We start from the raw sequence: 24480 nt of genomic DNA on the forward strand, positions 1-24480 counted from the left end.
CATCATAGTTCCCAGGTCACATAGCTCATGACCCCAAATCCAGTGATGGTTTGACTCTAAAATGCTCCCTGTCGGGACAAAAGGGAAGAGCCGTCTGGTCTGCCTCCTTACCACCTCCCCAAGCCATGGGAATACCTACCACCAGTTACTTGGGGTTCCAGATAGCAGAGCTTCAGTAAGGAATATGCAGTACAGTCCCCCAGGCTGATTGCATCTCCTGGGAGAAACGTCATAAGAGCTAAGTTAGGTTTTATGGCACCAAATTAAATGAGATAATACGTGTAAAAGAACTTTGTAAAACTTTTCCAGTGCTTTGTGCTGTGGCCTGGGGATCTAACTGCTTTTCAATGGAAATACTGAATTTTTGTAGTATGGTATTTAACATCCTCTCTTGTGCTTTTTAAAACCAATATCCTCAAGAACTATCAGGTCACTTGAATTGGCTTGACACAAGTGTGCATGATCTTTGCTTACAAGAGCGACAGCTTAAGCGTAGTCTCCCTTCACTTCTTGGCAGCGCCCCATCATCTCCATCTGCTGGGGACACCGGGACTCGTGGCTGCTGATGGCATCAGGACCAGCCCTGTACGTGGTCCGTGTGGAGCACCGCGTGTCCGGCCTGCAGCTGCTGTGCCAGCAGGCCATTGCCAGCGCCCTGCGAGAGGACAAAGACGTCAGCAAGCTGACCCCGCCCCCCCCCGCCTCTGCTCCCACCTCCCCACTGCCTTCATCCCCACCATCAAGGTGAAGCCCTTCCACTCACCTTCTCCTCCTTCCTCACTCGTGCTGGCTGCCTGTTCCCGAAGGCTCGCCAAGAGGAGGGCCGAGACAAGGAACACAGGCGAGAGTCCCAGAGCAGGAGCACAGAAGTCACGTCTGCTCCTCTGCAAGATGAAGGTGTGCGGCTCCGCAAAGTCCCACCTCGGTCTCCCACGCGCGCAGTCTGTCCCTAGCATCACCCTTAGTGTCCACAAGAGAGTCACCTTGTGTGATAGGCATTAGCTTTCTCATGGCAGAGGCAGTATCCCGAGCGTGGCTGCCGTTGTCGTCCTGATGATCAGTCTGCCTTGTTCAGTCCTGACTCCCTGGCAGATGCTGCCGTTATCCCCTCTTGAGAAAGCAGGAAACGCGTTCTTAGAAGTGAGGGACTTGCTCTGTGGCTCGTTAGGGGAACGGTCAGGATGGGACCCTGTCAATCCCGGGGCCTGCTCTCCTCATCACTGTGCGGAGGGGCGGCCCTCACCCAGCCCTCGCTGTCAGCGTCCTCTGTGCTGACTGGAGCTTGAGAACTGGTCTGTCGCTATGGTGGTATGTGGACTGGACCTGCCTGTGGCTGTTCCAGTGTGGGTTCCCTGTTCCCTCTGGCCCTCCGCACGTAGGTTGCTTCCTGTGTTCTCTTTTTTGTTTTCTGTCTCTGCTTCTAAGTATCAGATTGACTTCTTGGTTAATTTTTTCCTAAAACATCCGAGTTTTAGAATCTGTTGTGATACTTTCTTCAAGTTGCTTTACACTCTTGGTTCCACACCAGTGATTCTGGACCCTGGGCTGCTCGTTAAAATCGCCTGGGGAGTTTTTAGAACACACACGTGCCCAGGCTCACCCCCACAAGATTCCAGTTCCATCGTCTGTGGTGGGATCCGGGCTGAGGTCTCTGAAAGCTGCCAGGAGGTTGTGACGTGCCCCCAGAGTTGGGAGTCATTGTTCCGCACCGCACAGTTAACCCTCCCCGAGCTGCCAGCCAGAGCTCCGCCAGGGTAATCAGTGATGTGCACGCTCTTTTCTCTCCACGTCCTGCCTCCAGCCCCCGATTCCGGACCCCGACAACATGCGCGACTTTGTCAGCTGCCCCTCGGCCGGCAACGAGCGTCTGCACTGCACCGTGAAGCGCACAGAGCGCGGCCCGGAGGTGGGCGGCCCGTGCCACACGCTCTGCCTGGAGCACCTGGGCGGGCTCGTGCGCGTCCTCAAGGGGCGGCGCGTCAGCCAGCTGCGGCCGGAGCTCGTCATCACGGACCCGCCGTCACACAGCAACGCAGGGGGGCGCCTCGCCAGGGACTGCAGACCCCTCTCGGGGGGTGCGGACTGGTATTCCTGACTGCCCACGCAAAGGTAACGCCTATCTGTGAACGTTTGGCTAGCGCGGAACATCCCTGAAGCTACTCCGTTTCCAAAATCCTGCTGAAGTTACCGATTCCCTAAGTGGACTTTCCCACGGGTTTTTAAGAGCGCTCCTGAGGCTCCGTGTGGCTGGGGCTGTGGGGGGAGGAGACATCGGCTGTCATCAAGGGGAGGCTGGCACGGGCCTTTTGGGAATGGCAGCCTCCTCTTTCAGTTATTTGTCAGGTATCCACTGAGGGCCCGAATGTGCTGTTGAGACCGTCAAAACAGTAGTGAGTTGCCGTCACTGCCCCCCAGAGCGAGTGACAGGATTAAACGCTTCAGACCTTCAGCCTGCTCCTCAGCCTCCTGCTGGGATCCTGCTTCTGCTCTCGCTAAGCCACCCTTAGCTGCTTTTTAGCTGATGACCGAGGAGACTTTCTTGCTGGTTCATAAAGATTTCGCATGACAGTCACTCCCTCCTTCTAAAGACTCTCCTATGCCAATCTTCATGACTCCGTTGCCGTATTCAGGGGGCTCACTGCGCACCTCTCTCTGGGACCCTAGAGTGTGAGCCTCCAGGGAAGGGACTTTGCTCTTTTTGTTTGTAGTCACTGTGGAGGCCTGTGGCCTCTGTCAGCAGTACCTGCCGGCTCAAACGTTCCCCCGCCTCCCTGTGAAATCTTGCCGGTCACCTAGAGCAGAGTGAGCAGCTCTCCCCTCTGTGCCCATCGCCCGTCAGTCAGTTGAGCTGCTGGTATCCCTGGGGGCACACAGTCCCTGAATCCTGAGGGCCCGGAGGGAGGGAACTGAGTCATCTTTGTACCCCCAGTGCCTGGTAAGCGCCTGACCGTGGGACAATGTGGGTTGAATTAGATTTGTTTTCATTAGTTCATACTTGTTCTCTCCACTTCCCATCTCCTGTTCCCTCTCCCGCCCGTTAGACTGGCCTCTGCCCCCATTCTGTCCCTGAAGCCGCTGCGCCATGTAGCATCACCAGTTAGCCGAGTGTCACGTGCAATGGGCTTTTTCAACCTTGGCCTCAATTGCCCACCTCAGTATTTTACAGTCGATCCACTTGCTGTCTGCTTTTCTTTATTGGAATGCTCCGCATCTGTAGCAACATTCTGCTGTCAGTGTTACCGTGTAAAATTGAAAGCAGTGAAACTATACTTTAAAAATTGGATATTAGTCAGTTATTTCGTCTTTTGAGTCATGTGATGACCTGGGACAAAGAGCAGGGAGAGCGAGAAGAATTGGAGGCTGGTAGGGAGGCAGGTGGAAAGGAGGGAGAGGGAAGATTCAGAAGGAAGGAAGGCAAAGTGAGAGAAGCCAGAGAGCAGTGCACGTGAACTTAGAAGGAAGTTGCAGTTTCAGGGGAAGAGAGAAGACAGGAGCCATGGCGGTTAGAGATGACTGATGGGGGGACTTGGGAAAGGTCCTGAACCTGAGGGCGCATCGCCGGTTCTCAGCGGGGTCGTTGTCTCTAAGGTTCCTCCCGTGTATGCAGTTTTATAAAACCTATGCTCGGATTCAGTGTTGACGGGAAGTTATGTGAAGAGCTTGCTTCTGTTCCCCCGCTCCTGTGCGTCAATTTCCCACTGAAGAACAGGACAGAAGCAGCGGGGGCTGTGCTGTAGGGACAAGGCTGCAGCCTCCTAAGACCTTGCTTGCGTGGACCTGACCTGAGCGTCCCAGCCTGCTTCTCCGTAGTGGTCACATTTGTCAGCTCCTCCCAACACAGGCTGGCCCGGTTGCTAACAGGCCTGTGGGGAAGGAGGTGTTGTGTTTTTATAATGAAAAGGCTGTAAAGCAAAGCAGATAGGCGGGACGTATTGAGTGCCTGCCTTGTACACGGTCCTCGGGTCTCCTGTGGTTGTGAAGCAGTGCCGGGGCATCTCTGCTTTCAGGGAGTTCATGATCCCTTTTGGGTGAAAGACAACTTAACACTTGAAAATTTCAATAAAAAAGTCAAGATTTAAATACCTCGAGACAAAAATAGACGATGTGTCACAAGGCAGAACATGACTAATTTCCAACCGAGTGGTAGACGTAACCTGGTTCAGAGAGGAGAGGGTTCCTGACTTTGAGAAGCCAGGACTTGCTCATCGTGAGAAGCTGATGAACTCTCTCAGTCCTCCATGTCGTCGTTTCTCAGATGTGGTCCATGGGCCACCTTCCCGCAGATCGCCTGGGATACTTACTTGAATCCAGGTTCCTAGGCCTGCCCCTTAGATTGGTTCAGCACGTTGGAGACGACGCCTAGAAATCTGCAACTTAGTGGAGGCCCCAGGGGATTGCTATGCTCTGAAGTTTTTGATCCCCTGTTGTAAATGTCCCCCAAGTAACTTAACAAATGTGTTTCTCAGAATTACCAGTGTGCGTTTTATAATACATAGCATGAATCCCAATAATTTTTGTTTAGCAAAAGTTCACAAATTTTCCAAAGGAAATCTTTAGTCAGAGCTTGCTATGGACTGAATTGTGTCCCCCCCCCCAAATTCACATGTTAAAACGCCAATCCACAATGTGACTGTATTTGGAGATAGAGCTTTTAAGGAAGGTAGGGTCCCAATGGGATAGGATTGATGGCCTTATAAGAAAAGGAAGAGGGAGAGCTCTCTCTCGACACGCACGCGTACACTGGGGAAAGGCCACGTGAGCACACAGCAAGGTGTGCATCCACAAGCCGAGACCCCAGCCAGGCTGGCACTCTGACCTTGGGGCCTGTCAGCCTCTATTATCGCGTGAGCCAACTCCTTATGATCTCTTTCTCTTTTTCTGTATGTGTGTGTATATGTATTTGCCTCCTATTGGTTCTGTTTCTCTGGAGAACCCTGACTAACACAGATTTTAGTACTAAGAAGTGGGGAACTGCTGTAACAAATACCTATAATGTGGAAGCAGCTTTGAAACTGGGTCATGGGTTGAGGCTGGAAGGGTTTTGAGGTACACATTAGAAATATGGATATTAGGGCCATGTCTGGTGAGGTCTCAGACAGAAATGAGGAACATGTTATTGGAAACTGGAGGAAGGCGATCCTTGTCGTAAAGTGGCACAGAACTTGGCTGAACTGTGTTCTAGTGTTTTGTGGAAGATAAAACTTGCAAGCAAATGAAATTGGATATTTGAGAGATTTCTAAGTAGTTTTGGAGGATTGGCTTGGTTCCTCCTAACTGCTTATAGTAAAATGAGAGAGGAGAGAGACACACTGAAGAAGGAATTGTTAAGCAAAAAGGAACCAGAACTTGGAGATTTGGAAAGTTCTCAGCCTGTCCATACGGGCTGAGACGAAGGAAGGCTGTTGACTTCCTGGATTTGACAGGACGGGATGATGGAGCTGGTCGGATAGGAACATGCACTATTCTTCAAGAGGGAAAAATGACCCCAAAAGCGATTCAGAGGTCATCAGGGCCACTGCCTCAATTTTAGCAGGCCAGACAGCCTCCACCCGGAGACTTGAGGACAAGACCCCAGCCCCGCAGAGCCGTGGGGACCCTCACCTCGAGCTGTGTGGTGACACTGCCACCCCAGTGGGCCTGGAGGGCAGAGTATTGAACCAAAGAGGGTTATTCTCAAGCCTTAAGGTCTAGAAATTCGCCTTACTAGGCTTTGGACTTGCCTGGGGCCCTTCCTTCTCTCCTGTGTCTCCCTTTGGGATGAGAATGTCACCCTGTGCCTGACCCGCTGCCGTCTTGTGTGTTTTGGAAGCACGTAACTTGTCTGGTTTCACAGGTTCATGGCTGGAAGGGAGTTTTGCCTCAGTGTGAGTCGTATCTTGGCTCTCACCCATTTCTGATTCAGGTGATATTTAGATGAGACTCTGGATTTTAGACATTAGTGTTAATGCTGGAGTGAGTTAAGACTTTTGGGAGTGTTGGGATGGAATGAATGTATTTTGCGTGGGAGAAGGATATGAATAAGGGGGCAACCAGGGGCGGAATGTATGGACTGAATTGTGTCCATCCCACAAGTTCATATGGTGAAGCTCTAACCCCCATGTGACTGTATTTGGAGACAGGGCTTTTAGGGGGTGATTATGGTTAAATGAAGCTGTAAGGGTGGGATCCTAATCCAGTAGGATTGGTGGCTTTGTAAGAGGAGGAAGAGAGATCTCCCTGCACACACACACACACACACACACACACACACACACACACACGCTGAGGAAAGCCCACGTGAGGACACAGTGAGAGGGTGGCCGTCTGCAGGCCAGGAGGACAGCCCTCACCAGAATCTGGCATGCTGGCACCCTGATCTCGGAGTTCCAGCCTCCCAAACTGTGAGAAATAAATTTCTCTTGTTTAAGCCACCTGGTCTGTGGTATTTTGTTATGGTAGCCCAAGCAGACTAAGACAGAACTTTTATTTAAAAGCTTTGAAACTGTGCTTAAAGATTTTTTTAAAATTCTAAAAAGATACCTGATTTGGGCTGTGTGTTTTGAAAAGGCCTCAACCCAGATGAAATAAGCATATTCTTGCAAACTGACAAAACTGGGATGTGAAGCCCCAAACAGTACAGTTCAGCCTTCTGTTCTCAAAGAGGAATATCAACTTACATTTATCTACAACTTGTATGTTTCTTCCAGAATTTTCATGATAAATTAATGACAGAATCTCTAGAAATAAGAGGTACAGATGTCCATCACCCCCAGGCTCCCTGGGTCTTACTCTGACGTGCTGCACTGAATTTCTAGTTGTTGACGACAGGGAGCAGAGTGATGAGCCTCCAAGTGTGTAACTGTAACACTGAACAAGCAGGACTTGGGGCTTGTCTCAGAAAGCAACTCCCTTCTTCTCACGCCGCCCCCTTTAAGTCCGTTCTATGGGGAAGTCCTTCTGCTCCTGGGCAAGTGGTTCTCAGCCCTGGCTGCTCATGGGAATCACCGGGGAGCCTTAAAAATCGACAGTGCCCGCGTCCACTCCCAGGATCCTGCTGCAGTTAGTCTGGGGTGCAGCCAGGCAGCAGGGAGAGACCTCGTTTTTCTTTCAGGAAGTATTTATCCAGTCTCTGCGTTGTTCTGGTCTCTAGAGTTACAGCAGGAGGCGAGACAGGCAACTCTCCTTCCACTAGTTGGGGAGACAGACAATAAAATAAAAGTGGTTATGAATGCTTATGCCCCCCTAAATTCGTATGTTGTAATCCTGATGCCCAGTGTGATGGAATTAGGAGGTGGGGCCTTTGGAGGTGATTAGGTTATGAGGACGGAGCCTTTATAATCATGAGATTATTGCCTTATAAAAGTGGCTCCAGAAAGTAGCCCCTTCTGCCATGCGAGGACACAGCAAGAAGTCAGCCGTCTGCAACCCCAAAGAGGGCCGTGACCAGAACCCCACCATACGGGCACCCTGATCCCGGAATTCCAGCCTCCCCACTGTGAGACGTAAATTTCTATTGTTTATAAGCCATCCAGTCTGTGGTATTTTGGTATAGCAGCCCACACAGACTAAGACGTGAGTAAAGGAAAAAAGCAAAGGGTATGACATCCAGCAATTACAAAACCCCGGCATCAGCAAGTCAATCAGGTGTTGAGTGGACAATACATTACTGAATTTCCTCAGGTCGGTGAACTGGCTCTGTGCTCGTGAACACAGAGGAAGCGTTCTGTGGGCTTATATGCATTTTGGAATCGTGGCCAAACTTCCTTTGATCTAGGGCTCCTAAGTTAAATAATGTAAAGCACTGCTTGGGCCGTGTGAATTAAGCCTTTTTATTTGATGGATCTCAGATGCACACCACTCCAGCTTGCTGGATTCACGAGTCGTGCCTTCTGATTCAGGAAGTAGTTGATGAAGAGGCCGATGTAGTAACACTGATCGGGCGTCAGCTAGTCTCCTTCCAAGTAGCACGCCAAGTTGTTCTGCTCTGCCTCCAGGGCCCTCAGAGAGGCCCTGTTCACAGATGTCACCTCCACACGGATGTCACCTCCACGTGTTCAGAAACAGAGATTAGTTTGGATTACAAACTCATTCTTTCAAATGTAAACAGCCCTTTTGAATGGTAAAATCGCTCATAGTCTATAAATTATTTCATTGTGATTGAATGATGCAGCTTTTTTATTGCCTGGCAAGGCTCTTGGAGCCTTGAGGGAATGAGGCTTTTGTCAGCAAAACAAAGTGATTTTGAAGAATGAGGTACTTCCAGTGAGGGCAGACCTGGGGTGGGGCAGAGCAGGGTTTGGGTGGTGAAGGGATGTGAGGGGATGTGAGGCCGTGTGAGGAAGGCAGCAAAGGAGAAGGGGTTTTGAGGAGGATGTTAAACATGGACTTCATCTACTCTGCAGTTTTGTGATCGCCCCGTTGCTGTGTCTGTCGTCTTCTGCCTTGGGGCCTCTAATCTTCTACCTAATGGCCAATTGACAAGGTTGTTTTGAGTGGCTTCCACGCAGGCACCCTCAGGAGAACCCAAAGCTCCCACTGAAAGTCCTGCCACACAGGTCTTCTTCCAGCCGTTGCTCAAAGCAGGCAGGCACCTCTAGCAGGTGGGATAGCCACCCCCCCCCCCCGGCAAGCATCCTTGTGGCGGTTCCAGGAGACGGTTCTGACACGCCAGACATAAATTTCTCGGAGTCCCTGAAATGGACCCAACTCTGCCAGGTCTTGAGTCCAGAGCAGGCCCAGAACCAACAAGGGCCTTCCCCGGTCCCAGGGCAGAAGCAGGTTCTGGGGGAGTCAGTGAGTCAGCAAGCCCCTTGCCCGGCCTGGGTTCCCAGGCTGCCCGTGTGAACCCAGATGGAGCCTGGTGTGTGGTGAGGCACAATAGCGCGGCCATTTTGTTGCCAGGTTTGGCACAGTAAGCAGTGCCAGACTGTTGTACATTCCAGAGGCATTAAAATTCCACGCCCATTTGCTAACCGCAGAAGTAATGGACTACTTTTGCTTAGAAAATATAATGGCATAAAAATGTAAAAGGAAGACAATGCTCTGCTCCTTTCTGTTTCAACCTGTAGACTTCAAACGGCTGCCTATAGGGTCAGGCTGTCCTTAGTTCCTAGTAATGATCGTCGTGAGGGTCTAACTGATGTCACTTCCCTAAAATCTACTGCTTGGTATCTTACCCGATGAAATCTATGGAAACAGCTTGATTTCTACCATGATCGACAGCTGCAACTGCTCAGACTCCAGTGACATCGAACTGAGTGACGACTGGGCTGCCAAGAAATCTCCCAAAATCTCCCGAGCTAGCAAATCACCCAAACTCCCAAGGTAATCTTGGTCTGTAGGGGCGTCCTCCCTTTTTGAGCCTCTGGAGGTGTGTCTGTGTTGTGTCTGCAGCAGAATCCCATTAACGCACACCAGAGGAGCATAGCAAGAGGCAATCCAAGTCTGTCGTCTGGAAGATCTGCCTGTGATAATTATAGCTTTCCTTTACTCTTCCCTTCAGGACAGCAAAAGATCCCCAGGAAGAAGTTTGCTGAACCCTCAGAACTTCTAGGGGTCAGCACTGGTGGTGGGTGGCAGGGGCGGCCGTAGCTTTCTGGCTTACTTGTTTTTATTTCTGGTCTGAGAACAGTAAGACAGAGGTTTTACAGTGTATGTAATGTGTTGAAAGGAATGCCGAATCAAATGCCTTTGATGCTGTAATTGGAAAAAATAGTATTCTAAAAAAAATGTTTGGGGGGCCGGCCCAGTGGCATAGCGGTTAAGTTCATGTGCTCTGCTTTGGCAGCCCGGGGTTCGCAGGTTCGGATCCCGGGTGCAGACCAATGTGCCACTTGTCAAGCTATGCTGTGGTGGCGTCCCATATAAAGTAGAGGAAGATGGGCACAGATGTTAGCCCAGGGTATCTTCCTCAGCAAAAAAATAAAGAAGAGGATTGGCATCAGATGTTAGCTCAGGGCTGATCTTCTTCACAAACACAAAAAAATTTCTATCCTAAGGGTTTGGCCTAAAGAGTGGCAAAAAGCTAAAAGCAGATGGAAGGGCCTGCAGTGTCATAGATAAAAAACCCTGCCTTGCTGGTCCTGACCCTGCCACCGAGGGCTCTGTAACCTCAGAATGTAACGTTGATCCATGACCTGGAGACCAGTTTCCTTGTCTATGAAGTTAAAGGGTGGAGCAGATCTTCACTAAGATCCTTCTAGCTCTAAAATTCTTGATGCTGTGTGAAATGATGGTCTAATGTACGTGCAGATACGTACCTGCCCAGATTGTAAACACATAATGCATTGTGCAGTTGGTAAACCAGTGTATTCACCACCCAGTTGAAGATAAAGAATATTTCCATCATCCCGGAAAGTTCCCTTGTACTTTTTCCCATTCGATACCCACTCCCTAGAGTAACCACTGCTCTAACTTCTGTCAGCATAGATGAGTTTTGCTTCCTCTTGAGCTTCATATAAATGGTGTCAAACCACATGTCCTATTTTCTTATTTGGCTTTTTTTAATCAACATAATGATTGTGAGACTCATTCATGTTGTTGCGTGTATCAACAGTTTTTCTTTTTTGCTCTGTGGAATTCCATTGTAATGAATATACTACAATTTGTTTATTCCGTTTACCAATTGAATGTTTGGTAGTTTCCAGTTTGGGGCTATCATGAATAAAACCATTGTAGACATTCTTCTACAAGACTTTCTATGGACGTATGCACTCGTTTATCTCAGGTATATGCTTAGGAGTGCGTTGTAGGGCCACGGGGTAGACGTATGTTCAACTTTATTGGAAACTGCCAAACAGTATTCCAAGGTGCCTGTCGTACCATTTTAAATTCCCACCAGCAGTATATGAGAGTTCTAGCTGCTTCCATCTTCACCTACAGAGTATTGTCATTTTTTAAAAATAATTTTATCCATTCTGGTAGGTGTATAGTGGTATCTCATGGTAGTTTAATCCTAATATCTTCAATGATTGATGATGCTAAGCAGCTTTTTATGTTTATTGGCCATTTGGATATCTTCTTTTGTGAAGTGTCTGTTCAAGTCTTTTGCACCTTTTTTTTTTTTGTGAGGAAGACCAGCCCTGAGCTAACATCCGATGCCAATCTTCCTCTTTTTGCTGAGGAAGATTGGGCCTGGGCTAACATCCATGCCCATCTTCCTCTACTTCATATGGGACACCGCCACAGCATGGCTTGATAAGCAATGGGTCGGTCCACACCTGGGATCCAAACCTTTGAACCCCGGGCCACCAAAGCGGAGCACGTGAACTTAACCACTACACCACTGGGCCAGCCCCTTGCCCATTTTTTATTGAGTTGTTTTTCTCTTATTTAGAGTTGTAGGAGTTTTCATGTATTCTGGCTATGAGTCCTTTAGCAGATATATGGATTGCTGTATAGTCTAATGTGAATTTCTTCTTTTATGATTAGCACTTTTCGTGTGCTGTTTAGGAAATTCTTTTGTCCTGTTTTGTCTACCCTAAGATCATGAGACATTCTTCTGTTCTCTTCTACAAGCTTTATAGTTTTAGCCTTCACACTTAAATCTCAGATTAATTTACACCTCAGATTAATTTTTGTGTATAGTCTGAGTTAGGGGTAAACGTTCATTTTTTTCCCATATAGATATCCAGATATCCAGCAATCTGTTCGATTTATTTTTTTCATCTTTATTCTAGGCTTGTTAAAATTACAAATAAAATTATGAACTTTTCTACACTTCTACAGTGTTTTGGCTTTTCCCATTGCTTAAGGAGAAGAGGACATTTAATACATAAGCAACCAAATCTTTCACCTGTAAATGTCCCTGGAAAGCTCCCGGATGTTGCGGTCTCTGGAGCTGGTCCTCTTTCCTTCCGTCTTTCTCAGTGTTGAGTGCCCCTACGCAGCAGCCAGGCCAGTTGTCCTCGCTCAGAGCTTTAACCAGCTCGGTCCCCCTGTCCTTCCACACTTTGGGAGCCCTAGGTGTCTTATCAAGCTCTCAAGCAGTATCTGTGAGGCTTAATGCTTTTCTTTCAGGGAATGTCATCAACCTTACCATATTCACTTTTATAACACTCTCTTTGGGGTAGACTGCCATTAAACACGTGTGTCCCCATGTTATAAACAAAGGAACTGAGGAACAGAGATATAACATAGGATCAAAAGGCAGCAGAAAAACTTAGATCCACTGATCTGATGTCAATATTGCAGGGGGGAGATGCTAGGTAAGTCTGTTGAAATCCCAGCACTGTGTTAGGAACTGTAACGCCATTGTGGACTTAGGTGAGAAACGCCTCTTCCACCCGCCACTTTCCTCAGGACGAATTTTGCAGACCCCTGGCAGAAGACATGTGGACGATTCCAAACTTACTATTAGTCAGTAGAAAGTTTTCAGTAGAAAGTTAATTCTCTGAGGTTCTTTACAAATGAATCACTCGATTGAACCTCACTATATTGTTGAATATATATTATTCGATATGCAGTTCTGTCCTTCTTTCCTTGTGTTCATAAGGCAGAAGCAGGCGGGCGGGGCCTGGGTAAATTAAGGGACCTGGCCCCTGGGAGTGGCACATCCACGGTGACTGGTGGACAGTGAAGGGAGTGCCAGGAGTGCAGGCGCCGTCCCCACCGGGGCGCCTGACCCTCGGGGCCTTGCCTCCGCAGGATCAACATTGAGGCTCGGAAGTCCCCCAAGCTGTCCCGGGAGGCACAGGAGATCTCCAGGTCTCCACCGTTGCCGATGCGCAAGCCCTCCATTGGCTCGCCCAACCTGACGCGAAGAGAGTTTCCCTTTGAAGACATCACTCAGGTAGTGTCGGCTTTCGGGTGGTCCCCCAATCCAACGCTCCGCTCCCCTCCTCAGTGTGTGCCTGATGGCCGCTGAACCCTCGGTCCCCCCTCTCCGTGCCTGTCACTGCAGTTGCAGACACGGGCGTAGAGAACCAGAGCCTGTCTGCCCTCCTCCATGCCCCATCACCTCCACATCCCGAGGGGCCTTCTTCCCACCTCGGGCATCCCCCTGTTGCCACAGGAATCTCCTCACAGGTAGCTCTGGTTGAGACACAGCCACACTTCTCACCTCTGCTCCCTCAAGCCGCTTCTGACCCTTCAGTGACTCCAGTGTCGGCAGGAGCCAATCCCTGGTCACAGCCCCACTGCCTGGCCTGGCCTGTCTTTCCCTCCTGTCCTCCTCGACGCCCCCTCCTCTCCAGGTGCCAGAGCCACACTGTTGACTCACCTCTTCCCGCCTTTGTGCCTTTGCCCTGCCTGGGTAACCCGCTCCATCTCCTCACCCTCCTTTCTGCCCACATGCTTCCAGATAGAACTTCCCCTCTGTCGTGAAGGCTTCCTCCCCTGGCTCAGCCACAGTAATCCCAGAGCATCTTGTTTGTAACTCCCTTAGGACATTTCTCAGTCACTTCCTTGTATATAAATAATTACAGGCCTTCTCTCCTCCATTAGGTTCTAAGCTCTTTGAGGAGCTGTATTTTATTCATCTTTATTATTGCCCTTCCACACACACACACACACTCATGCATGATTTGGGCATAGTGATAACTTCTTAAATTTTTAAAAATTTGATTGAATAAGAAACAGATAATTGGGTAGTTTTGGGATATACTGGTATCAGTGCAGCTGATGTTTCCAGGAGAAATATCAAGGATGAAAATGGGTTCAGAGCCAGGTGCTCTCTCTGGTTCAGTGACTGGGAGGAAGGAGAGGTAAAGAAAAAAGTGCCCAAATCACTTTTGTGCCTTTTTAACCTACACACATGTGGACACACCGGGACACACCCGCCCCCACTCCCAACCTGAGAATGACAGCTCGCTGAGCCACCACTTGCAAATGGGTGCCTGACATGCTGTAGGCAGCTACTGGTCTTAAAAACAGTGGAATGACAGAGAGTGAATATTTCTGGCAGTGCCCACGTGTGGCTTTTTAAGCAAAAAGTGTTAACGTCCTTACTTCTTGAGTGATCAATAGAAAATATGGAAATAGATTGTGATTTTTCTCCTTTTTTTTCCCACAGCACAACTATCTTGCTCAGGTCATGTCTAATATCTGGGGAACCAAATTTAAGATTGTGGGCTTGGCTGCTTTCCTGCCAACCAACCTCGGTGCAGGTAAAAACTGCGTCCTGTTCTCTTCCCACTGTCCCGGTTGGAACTCAGGCTGAATAAGCAATTTCAACCTTTGGTGGCCTAATGTAGAAAATGTGCTCTTATGACACCAAAAGATGAGCATGTATTTTACCTCCAAAGTTTGACTCTAGCCACTCTGATTTCACAAAAATTAGAATTATCACTCAAATTCTTTTTTTGCCACTGGTGTTTTCGTTTTTTTATACAAGCCCTGACTTACAAAAATGACAAAATAGCCGAAATCTCTATCAAAGCTCTTATAGGCTTCTGGTTACTTTGATTTCTGGTCTTTTACTGTGCACAGATTTTGGTACCAGTGTCTTTAGGTTCTTGAGTCAGAAGAAACTCCTGAAGAAAGTCAAGAAGAAAGTGTTCAAGACCTTAAGAAGAAGTTGGCTGACTGTTAGTACAGTTCTTAGTGGTAAATCTTTTTGGATTTCATTTCTAAGTACCAGATAAATATCCTCTCCATGAGAAGTTTGAGACATCGAGGAAAATGGAACCCAGGGAGAACCAGGCTGGGCAGAACCCAGAATTTGCCTTCTCTTTTGTATCTGCTTGAATGACTGACGTGTCATATTTACTAGGGGACCGTGAAGGAGTGAAATGACAGAAGGTCCTTTTCAAAGCAGCTTCATCCTAATGGCCACATCTCTGTGTGGGCTAAGGGCCTGTGTTGTCCCCCACCTTGCTACATTGCCTGATCATCTAACACGCACACGTCTCTCTAGAAGGCCAGCTTAGCCAGTGGGGTTCACCGATGGCTGGTGGCCCCATCTTGAATGTGGTCTGTGTAACCTACCAAAAATAGTTTTTGAAAAATTCTGGATCTGCCCATTAGAGTTGTTTCAGACACAGTTAGATCTTTTAAAACAAATAGTTCTTGCAAAGCAGATGTTAAAAAGACCTGTTGCTGTGTATGCATCTTCAGAGACATTAAATGGTGCTGCATTTGGATTTTTCATTTTGAGGTTTCTCAGCTCAAAGGAAAAAAAGAATAAAAGTAAAACATAAAACTGACTTAGAAAATAACAATAGACAATCCATTCACATAATGGAAAGAAATCTCTCATGTTTTCAACAGCCGGGAAACCCTCTCATGACCACAAAAGCCTGCTCTTCAGTAATTCAGCAGCACCCTCATGATATGTATGGTGATTCTAATAACCACTGTGTGAGAGGCATGGTTACCCCACACCTGTAATCTGAGAATTTAGCCATCTGCCTACAGCAAATGTTGACAAAAGGAATGGACGTGCACCTATGCTCAACGGGTCTTCTCATTCTGCCCTTAGTTCTTGGATGTTGAGTGGATCCATAAAGAAGTCAAGGAGGACCTTAAGATGGGAGGGCCTGTATTAGGAATCTCAGTGCCCAAGACAAAAGCTTGGTGTGTGACTGCGGTGAAATCATTGTCCTAATCGTTGACCTTTTTAAAAAGAGCGTTTTCATTTGTCAAGCTAAAAGAATTTTCCACATGATTCTGCTAGAGAGAAGAAATTAACTCTGGGATTCTAGAGGGTTTGTTACATATGGCGCCCTATTAAATAATCTTTGACACTCTGTTAGATTCAAAAAGTGAGTGCTGTTGGATATTTTATATTGAATAATTGGATAATTACATTGAATAATTTGTTTCCTTCAATTAGAATGATCAGGCTCATTAAATTTTTGTGTTTTTAATTTTTTGCATTTCTTAATTTTAAAAATGTGGAATAAATTCAAAATTCAAAAGATTTAAAAGAATATACAGTAAAAATCTTTCTTATCCTCACCCCCAACCACCTAGTTTTTTTCCCTGGAGGCAACTGATATTATTTTTTAAATCCCTCCTGAGATTTTTAATTTTACATCCTTTTGTCGATCTGAACGACAAAGAATAGCACTTTAATGCATTAATTCTTAAGCTATATGGAACCATCCAGAATTTTTGAGACAAAATTCAAACTCTCTTTTGTGGGCAAGAGAGAGGAAAACATGAATAAGACCTGTAACGACCCCTGGCGTGGAAAAGGCGTCTCAGCCCACTCAAGCCCAAGGAGCAGCCTTACGACGGTGCTTCAGAGCAGAAGGCCTGGAGCTGTGGGAGTGCTGGCCAGTCAGCCACCAGGCTGTGAGGTGACAGCCTCGCAGGTAGAACTTGGCTCATCTTAATAAAAAATAAGAATAGGAATAATTAAAGAACCTCTACATATCTCACAGCAAAGAGTATTAAACATAAGAGAAAGTTGACGGGACAGTTTCATCCTGATTTTAACCTATTGTGAAACTTAAATTCAGATTCATTATTTTTCAACTTGTTTTGTCTTCTCTAAATATTTTAGTTGCAGTCTAGGCCTTCTCTTAAAGGTCCCTGTTAATGAAATTAAATCTTAGCATTTAAAGAAACTGTGTGGAAGTTCTCCGCGATTCTCTATCCTGAGCATGAAACTGGAAGCCAGGAAGCCCAGAATCCAGTCCCGAATACAGCCCGAGTGTCATTGCTGCTCCCCGCGTAGCTGCCCTCCAGTAGCTGCTTGACTGCCCCCTGAGCTTGGCTCTCTGGTTATCACAACTGTTTCCACCAAGTTATCCTGGTGATTGCAAATGGGATTTTTAAAAAATACATTTGTCATAACCCAGCTCATTCTAAAAAGAATTTGTCTAAGATAGGTTTTTAATTCTGGGCTAGACTGAGAATTTGTTGTTCCCGAATCCAGTCCGTGGTCGGGGTGGCCAGTCGTGCGCCAGAGGAGGTGGAGGGCTGCTCTCAGAGTCTCCGGCCTTGCCCACGCAGGTCACCCCACGTCTCTTCCCATGACTGTTGATGCCTTGGCTCTCCTCTGGCTTGTCTCTATTAACCGTGCTTTCCTCCTCCCACCAGTAATCTATAAAACCAGCCTCCTGCATCTCCAGCCGCGGCAGATGACCATCTATCTCCCAGAGGTCCGGAAGATTTCCATGGAGTATGTTAATTTACCTGTCTTCAACCCGAATGTTGTCAGTGAAGATGAGGATGATTTACCAGGTGTGTTCACACATCAACTGGTTTGTCACGAGCCCTCTGTTAGTGGGTCGCGACGGGGACAGAGTGGTAAGTAGTCAAGAATGCCAACATGTCAGTCCGTGCCTGCTGCCTCGGTTTGGAAAAGGTACAACTTCCTCAGTAAGGTTGGTGGGTGTGGTGGCGTGTCACTGGAGAAAGGTCACCTACTGTCACTGGTTTGGGGAGGAGGGGAGCTACCAGAGCAAGGACGATGAGGTGGCCGTGATGGCTCATGATCACAGAGCACTTCTACCATCTCACTTTATCCTCTCGGTAGTCCTCTTAGTCATATGCCCAGATAGGGAAGTTAACAGGACTCATCAGGACTCAGTCAAGTCAGGACTGAAACCCAGTCTCACTGACCCCAGGCTAGCCCTCATCCTCTCAATCCCTGCTTAGAGAATGGCATCTCCCTGTGGTGCCACAGAGCCCAGTTTCTCAAACCTGCCTCACCTCCGGGGCGGAACGTCTCTCTCCTAATGTGCAGAGTGTGTCTCAGTGCATAGAGGCCAGGTCTGAGTTCAAGGTCAAAGCTGGTATAAGTTTTTAAAATCTCAACTTACAAACGTTCAGATCCATAGCATCTTAATTTAAGTCTTTTCTACTGGGGGGGATCCTACTTTGATTATTAGAATGATTTCTAAGTAGTCCACCAATTATTTATATGTAACTATTCTCAAAAAAGTCCACCTGCAATTTTATAAATATAGAGGCTCCTCTACTCAGAACCAAGCAAGGTTCTGAAAGCCTCTGGCTTCTGAGCCAGAGGAACCGTACACGGCCACTGACTCCTCCTGTATCTTGTCATTCTCAAACGAGGGGCTCTGGACCTCACCGTGGGATGGGGAGGGACACGCGTCCCAACTCGGGCTCTGAACTTGGGGGCGTTGTTGACCTTCCTTCAGCCAGATTTCTGTGTGTAAAATTATTCTACTGCACTTTCTGACAGTAGCCGTCTTTGGTTCTCTGATAGGTATACTTTCTCCTCATGGGTGGAGCAGATGTTCTGGACTAATGGGCGAGGTTTTGCAACCCCATAAACCTGCAGTTTGGTGAAACCTCACACATGAGCTTTATAGCAGCTCTCCTGCTATTTCAGAACCTTGGATTTAGAAGTGGCTTTCACACTTTCCCCTTAGCGCCCTCCGTTCTCCCGGAATGTGGCTAATCTAGCTCTCTCGTGCTCAGCTGTTGCTGCTGTTGTCGTCACTGTTTGTGCTTCCCAGAGAAAGGAGGAATGATTTGTCTCAGGGCTTACACGTACTGCTGGTGACGCAACAGAGAGACTCTCCTTCGGCGGGGAAGACGCCTGCCCTCAGTACTCCATACAGAGGAGAGAGCATCTGGAAGAGGGATCTGAACAGGAATCATAGAAAACTTGAGACAGGACCTAGATTCTTGCAGCTAGGGGACAGTCACATTTCAGTGGAGGACCCCAGGGAAGGGGGATGAGTCTGTCACAGGCACGAAGGGTGGGCTTAGCTTTTGATGGACTACTGGCTTCCCTCTGTAGTTCTGGTGAAAGGTCAGCCAGCCTGTGCAATTTCCTGTTAATGCCTGTTTCCTGCACACGTGCTCATAGTCACGTGGCACTTAGGCCCAGATGAGCAGACCTCCAGTGCTCTGTGGGCTCTTTAGAAAGGGCAGTACTGAACAGTGGCGCTGAGGCCCTGCGTGTGGTCTGCAGATGATTGCTCAAACGCACACTCCATTAAACTCCTCCTGTGTGCAAATAGGGTGGATTTACAGGGTTTTAATCAGTGTGGCTCTAACTTATATACTGTTTGAAATGCTAAAAAGCAGTAAAGTTAGGAAATGATCCTTCCCCTCATATGCAGATCTGCCAGAGGATTCTTATCATTGGTTTCTCTACTGCATTTTACATGGTTCTATTTACAGAAAATTAATTTACATACAAATTTCAGATACGCATCTGCCCCACGACACTTCCCACACTAACCAATCCAAAACCCTGGATAAACCTACTCAGAAGCCTAGGCATTGAGTCCTCAGTGGAGTTTCATACTGTACCACTGCCCTCCTCTTGCATAAGAATGGGCCGTTTTATGACCATCATGAGTAAAAAGTGTCCTTAAACATTTATTTGCCATAGTACCATTCAGACACGTGGCACCACACTCAGAAGGTTCAGAAGTATTCATTGAAATGCTCTGACAATGCCCTTAGCTCCAGAGCCCACCGATTGCCAGTGTCCTTCCAGAAACATCAGAGAAGCTTTGTGTAACTTGAAGGAAGGGTCCAGCTTTCCCCACGCAAAGGCATCTGTCTGTAGGAATTACAGTTTATACGTAAAAGGCCTAGATGAGTTGCTTATTCTGACCCAGTTTCATGGCACTGTTTTGTAAGCAGTTGGTTTTTCTAATCTTCCAGTGACTGGAGCATCTGGTGTGCCTGAGAACAACCCACCGTGTCCCGTGAACATCCCCATCCCGCCCATCCACAGCTCAGCTCAAGCTATGTCCCCCACGCAGAGCATAGGACTGGTACAGTCCCTGCTGGCCAATCAGAACGTGCAGCTGGACGTCCTGACCAATCAGACCATGGCCGTGGGGGCAGCTGAGCATGCAAGTGACAGTGCCAACCCATATGCAATCTCGGACCGCTACTCCAACCCTGGACAGGTGATCTTCGGAGGCGTGGAGATGGGCCGCATCATTCCGAAGCCCCCTCAGCTGTCCCTGCCGCCGCCATCACAGGGGGCCATCCAGCTGTCGGTGGTGGACCACGGAGACCAAGACCACGAGCACCTGCAGAAGCCAGCCAAGGCCCTGCGGCCGGTGCCGCAGCTGGCCGCCGAGGGGGACGCCGTGGTGTTCAGTGCCCTCCAGGAGGTCCAGGTGGCGAAGATGAGCCCCCCACCGCCCTACCCAGGAACCATCCCCGCCGCCCCCACCACGGCAGCGCCGCCGCCCCCGCTGCCGCCCCCACAGCCCCCGGTGGACGTGTGCTTGAAGAAGGGCGACTTCTCGCTGTACCCCACGGCGGCGCACCATCAGCCGCCCCTGGGCTACGAGAGGATCACCACCTTCGACAGCAGCGGCAGCGTGGAGGAGGTGTGCCGGCCCGGACGCCAATGCTCTGCGCCGGGAACACCTACACCCTCCCCGGCCCAGGCAGCTCGGCCACCCTGAGGCTCACGGCCACCGAGAAGAAGGTCCCCCAGCCCTGCACCAGCGCGACCCTGCACCGCCTGACGGTGCCGCGCTACTCCATTCCACCGGGGGCCCCGCCCCCGTATCCTGCCCTCGCCAGGACGCGGGGCCCGGCCCGGCCGCGGCGCAGAGGCCAGACAGCAGCCTCATCCACGCCACGCTGCGCAGGAACAACCGCGAGGCGGCGCTGCGGACGGCGCAGCTGGCCGAGCCCCCGCGCGCCCCGCCGCAGCCGCCGGCCAAGCCCAAGGGCGCAGCGCCTTTCCCCGCGCGGCCGCCGCCCGCCCTCTACACCTGCAGCCAGTGCAGCGGGGGCCCGGCCGGGCGCGCCGAGCAGGGCGCGGGGGCGGGGGCGCATGCGGCCGGCACGTCCCCGCTGTCCCCGCAGTCCTCCTACAGCCTCCTGAGCCCGCCCGACGGCGCCCGCGAGCGCGCCCACTATGTCAACTCGGCCTTCCCCGAGGACGAGGCGCTGGGCCAGCACTGTCCGTCGAGAAGCCCCTGCGGCACCCCGCGCTGCCCGAGGCTGCGGTGGCCGGGAAGCGGCCGCCCCCTCACCAGTGGGACCCCGTGCTGGGGGAGGACATCTGGGTTCCCCAGGACAGGACAGCACAGACTGCAGTGCCCAACCCCCTGAAACTGTCCCCTCTGATGGCAGGTCAGAGCCAGCACCTGGACGTGTCCCGAGTGCCCTTCGTCTCCCCCAAGTTGCCCGCCAGCCCGACTGCCACTTTCCAGACGGGCTATGGGATGGGAGTGCCCTACCCAGGAAGCTATAACACCCTCCCTTTGCCGGGAGTGCAGGCTCCCTGCTCCCCGAAAGACACCCTGTCCCAGACACAGTTTGCACAACAGGAGCCCACCGTGGTCCTGCAGCCCGCCTACCCGCCCCCCCTCTCCTACTGCCCCCTGCCCCCCATGTATCCAGGAAGCAGCACGTGCTGGAGTTTACAGCCGCCACCTGTCGCCTTGCACCCCTGGAGTTCCTACAGCGCGTGCCCGCCCGTGCAGAACCCCCAGGGCACGCTCCCCCAAGGCACACTTGGTGGTGGAGAAGCCCCCGTGTCCCCACCGCCCACCGACCTCCAGAGCCACCTGGGCACAGAGGTGATGGTAGAGACCGCTGACAACTTCCAGGAAGTCCTCTCCCTGACGGAAAGTCCGGTCCCCCAGCGGACAGAGACATTCGGGAAGAAGAGCCGGAAGCGCATGGACAGCCGAGCGAGGAGGGAAACGTTCAGGCCACCACAGAGGGCGAGATGAAGAAGGAGGCTCGGACTCGGAGCGACTTGAATTCCCTGATCTCCAGCCCCCGTCTGGGGAGGGAGAAGAAGAAAGAGAAGAGTCAGAAAGACCAGCTGAAGTGGAAGAAGTTGAACAAGACGAACGGGTTCCGGGACAGCTGGGAGAGCGAGCCCGGGCTGGGCGTCAGCGGGGACGAGCTGGTGACCCGGAGCCAGGGCGGCCAGACGGGCTGGAAGGGCAAGCGCAGCCTGCGCGCGGCCGGCGAGCCGGAGGAGGCCAAGGGCCGCAGGGCCAGCGAGCGGGAGGACGGCCGGCCGCGCAGCCAGGGCTTCGTGCACGTCATGGCCAACAAGCAGCGGCTGTGGACGAGGCCACGCAGGGGTACTTGCTGTCTTGTCTTTATTTCTCATCAGAGTAACACATGCACTGATTTTTTAAAGTCAAATGCTTCTACAAGACCCGAGAGGACCCCTAAGAGGCCCCTGCGTGCTCCCAAACCTCAGCCTCCCCCAGAGGGCGTGCTTCCACCTCTGTTGGCTTTTTTCTGGTATTTGCCACCATATTTGTAAAGAGCAGGGTGTCTACTATTTGGTGATTTTTCAGTTTTCAGCATCGTGTATTGACTTCTTCCTGAGGAACCTGAGGGTTTGTTTTCTTCACCCCCCACCCTCTGACTACACACACGTGAACTTTCCCTGCCCCCCTTCCCAGTTGAATCAGTAGTCACTGGTCACCTCCTTATGCCAGTAAGTACCGTTCAGAGCTGAGCCATGTGATATGGTTTAATCACATTTCTTTTTTTATTGGAGAGTGGTTTTTTCCCCCCAGACATAATAATTACCCAGTTTTTGTTTGCTTGCTTATTTGCTAATTTCTCTGTGTATTTATTATTAAGTCATTTGCTGATTCCCTGGCGGAATGCAAATCCCCTCTTGGTGCAAACACATTGGGTAATTTGTCGGTTCTTCCTGCTCCAACCTGGACGGGTAGCCCCAGCCCTGCTGTGTAGCTACTGTTCTGGAACTACCCTCCTCCACCATCCTGGAATTCCCTTCACTTCTCCTATTTAAATCTCATTTTCATTAATTCACTCAACAAATGTTGATTGAGCACCTGCTGTGTGCCTGGCAATCCTCTGAGCCAGGAGTGTGGCCCACAGGCCAGTCCATCTGCTCTTGCTTTTTATAAATAAAGTTTCATTGGGACACAGCCACGCCCATCCACTTAAGTATAATTTACCGCTGCTTTTGCCCTACAGCAGCAGAGTTAAGCAGTTGTGACAAAGACCGTATGACCTACAAAGGCTAAAATATTATTGGCCCTTTACAGAGAGTTTGCCAGCCCTTACTCTAAGTGCTGAAATTAGATCGATGAGGAAAACAGAAAATCCCTATCCTGATGGAGTTTACAAAAATGGAAAAAAGACAATAAATAAGTGTACATAACATGTTGCATAATAATACATGTCACGTGGTCCCCATGAATACTGAAATGACAAGGGCAAGCAGGCTTGGGAAAGAGGCGGTGGCGTTCTGTCCCTCTCTGAGTAGTGACATTGACAGTTGCAGTTGATATTTCTCGTCAGCCCCTTTTAGCCTGTAGATTCTTTTTCCTACTTGTTCTTCCTTTTTCCATTTCCTGGATGAGGAAGCCCCTTCATTTGACCTGTGGAGCTTTCCATGCCCTGAAGTCTGCTCATTGTCTCCCCACTGCGTTGTTTAACATGTTCCTCCGCTCCTTTATTTCCACCAAACTCATAGTTAGATCGAGAAGCTTGATCAGAGTCACTTTTGTTGGCATCTCGCAGGCTGTGCTATCTGCTTCCAGCAGGTGCTGCCCAGACCCGGCTGCCCTGTGTCCCGCCTTGTTTGTGCTTTAATGTCTTTGCTTCCCTCCCTCGCCCCCCAGGTGATGCAGTTTGGAAGGATCGACGGCAATGCGTACATCCTGGACTTCCAGTACCCCTTCTCCGCTGTGCAGGCCTTCGCCGTCGCCCTGGCCAACGTGACTCAGCGCCTGAAATGAAGAGACTGCTGTGCGGAGGAGGAGAGGGAGAGGAGCCTTTCCAGAGGGGCCTGATGGAGATGCTCGAGGAGCCCGCCCGGGCCCCAGGGGCTGGGGACCAGAAGACAGGAGCAGAACTGGAAACATCTGTCAGGCCCGGGGCAGGCACTGACCTTCAGTTGCCGTCGTTTGTTTGGGCTTTTATTCTCCTTTATTGTCTTTCTTTCTTCTTTCTTTTTAAACAAAAACAAAACACAGGAGAGTGGTATTTGGAAGCAAAGGGTGCGAGGCACCTGGTGTTCTTTCAGGAAACGTGGTTGCTGTGGGAATGTCCTCCTGGTGTGCCTGTGTGAGCTGCGGGACGAGGGGCCCTTCAGCAGAAACATGGACTGCCTTCTGGCCTGCTATTCTTTTAGACTAAGGAGTATGCGTGCTTTTCATTCTCCACAATGTCTAGCTTTTATTTCTCCTCCAACATCACCACTAGTGTAAAAACAAAAAACTTTTTTAAAAGACACAACCAAAAATCCTGAAGGTACAGGTTCTCTTGGGGGAACAACATTTAGTTCACACATATTCTGTTACTCCCCCAGAGGTGACTTGATTAATGAAGGTTGTTTTGGCAAATGCACTGTGTTTGACTAATAAAAGTAGGCTTTGTATGGGGGTGCTATTACCCGGTATAAATAGGTGTCGCTCATGAGGATGTAGGGGAAGGGATGGCAGGTGAGGAGGAAACTCCTGCACATGTACGCACGGGCGGTTCACGCAGCGTGACTTGAAATCGTACAAGGGCTACGCTCCTCTTCGGAGGATGTTTACATTGAAGACTCCACTAGTTTCATAATATGTCACAATTCCGTAGGCTCAGTGACTCAGTGTGATTGACTTCGGGAGAAGGTAGGAGACAGAAGTGGAGAGATCCCGGCGT

The 24480-nt window shown here is 49.8% G+C and overlaps 1 protein-coding gene across 1 annotated transcript; it reads left to right on the forward strand.

The window, feature by feature from the left end:
- The first annotated feature begins 347 nt into the window (after positions 1-347).
- Positions 348-23570, forward strand: LOC131403230 (tubby-related protein 4-like). Its single transcript, XM_058537516.1, is given in 17 exon segments — positions 348-374; positions 518-688; positions 691-744; positions 1802-2031; positions 9154-9303; positions 12625-12769; positions 13991-14084; positions 16966-17109; positions 19519-20211; positions 20214-20419; positions 20422-20788; positions 20791-21331; positions 21333-21358; positions 21361-21519; positions 21522-21926; positions 22257-22291; positions 23454-23570. Coding segments are annotated over 17 exon segments (3564 nt in total).
- The last annotated feature ends 910 nt before the right edge of the window (positions 23571-24480 follow it).

Source organism: Diceros bicornis, unplaced genomic scaffold (assembly GCF_020826845.1).
Source record: "Diceros bicornis minor isolate mBicDic1 unplaced genomic scaffold, mDicBic1.mat.cur scaffold_611_ctg1, whole genome shotgun sequence".
Classification (NCBI taxonomy): domain Eukaryota; kingdom Metazoa; phylum Chordata; class Mammalia; order Perissodactyla; family Rhinocerotidae; genus Diceros; species Diceros bicornis.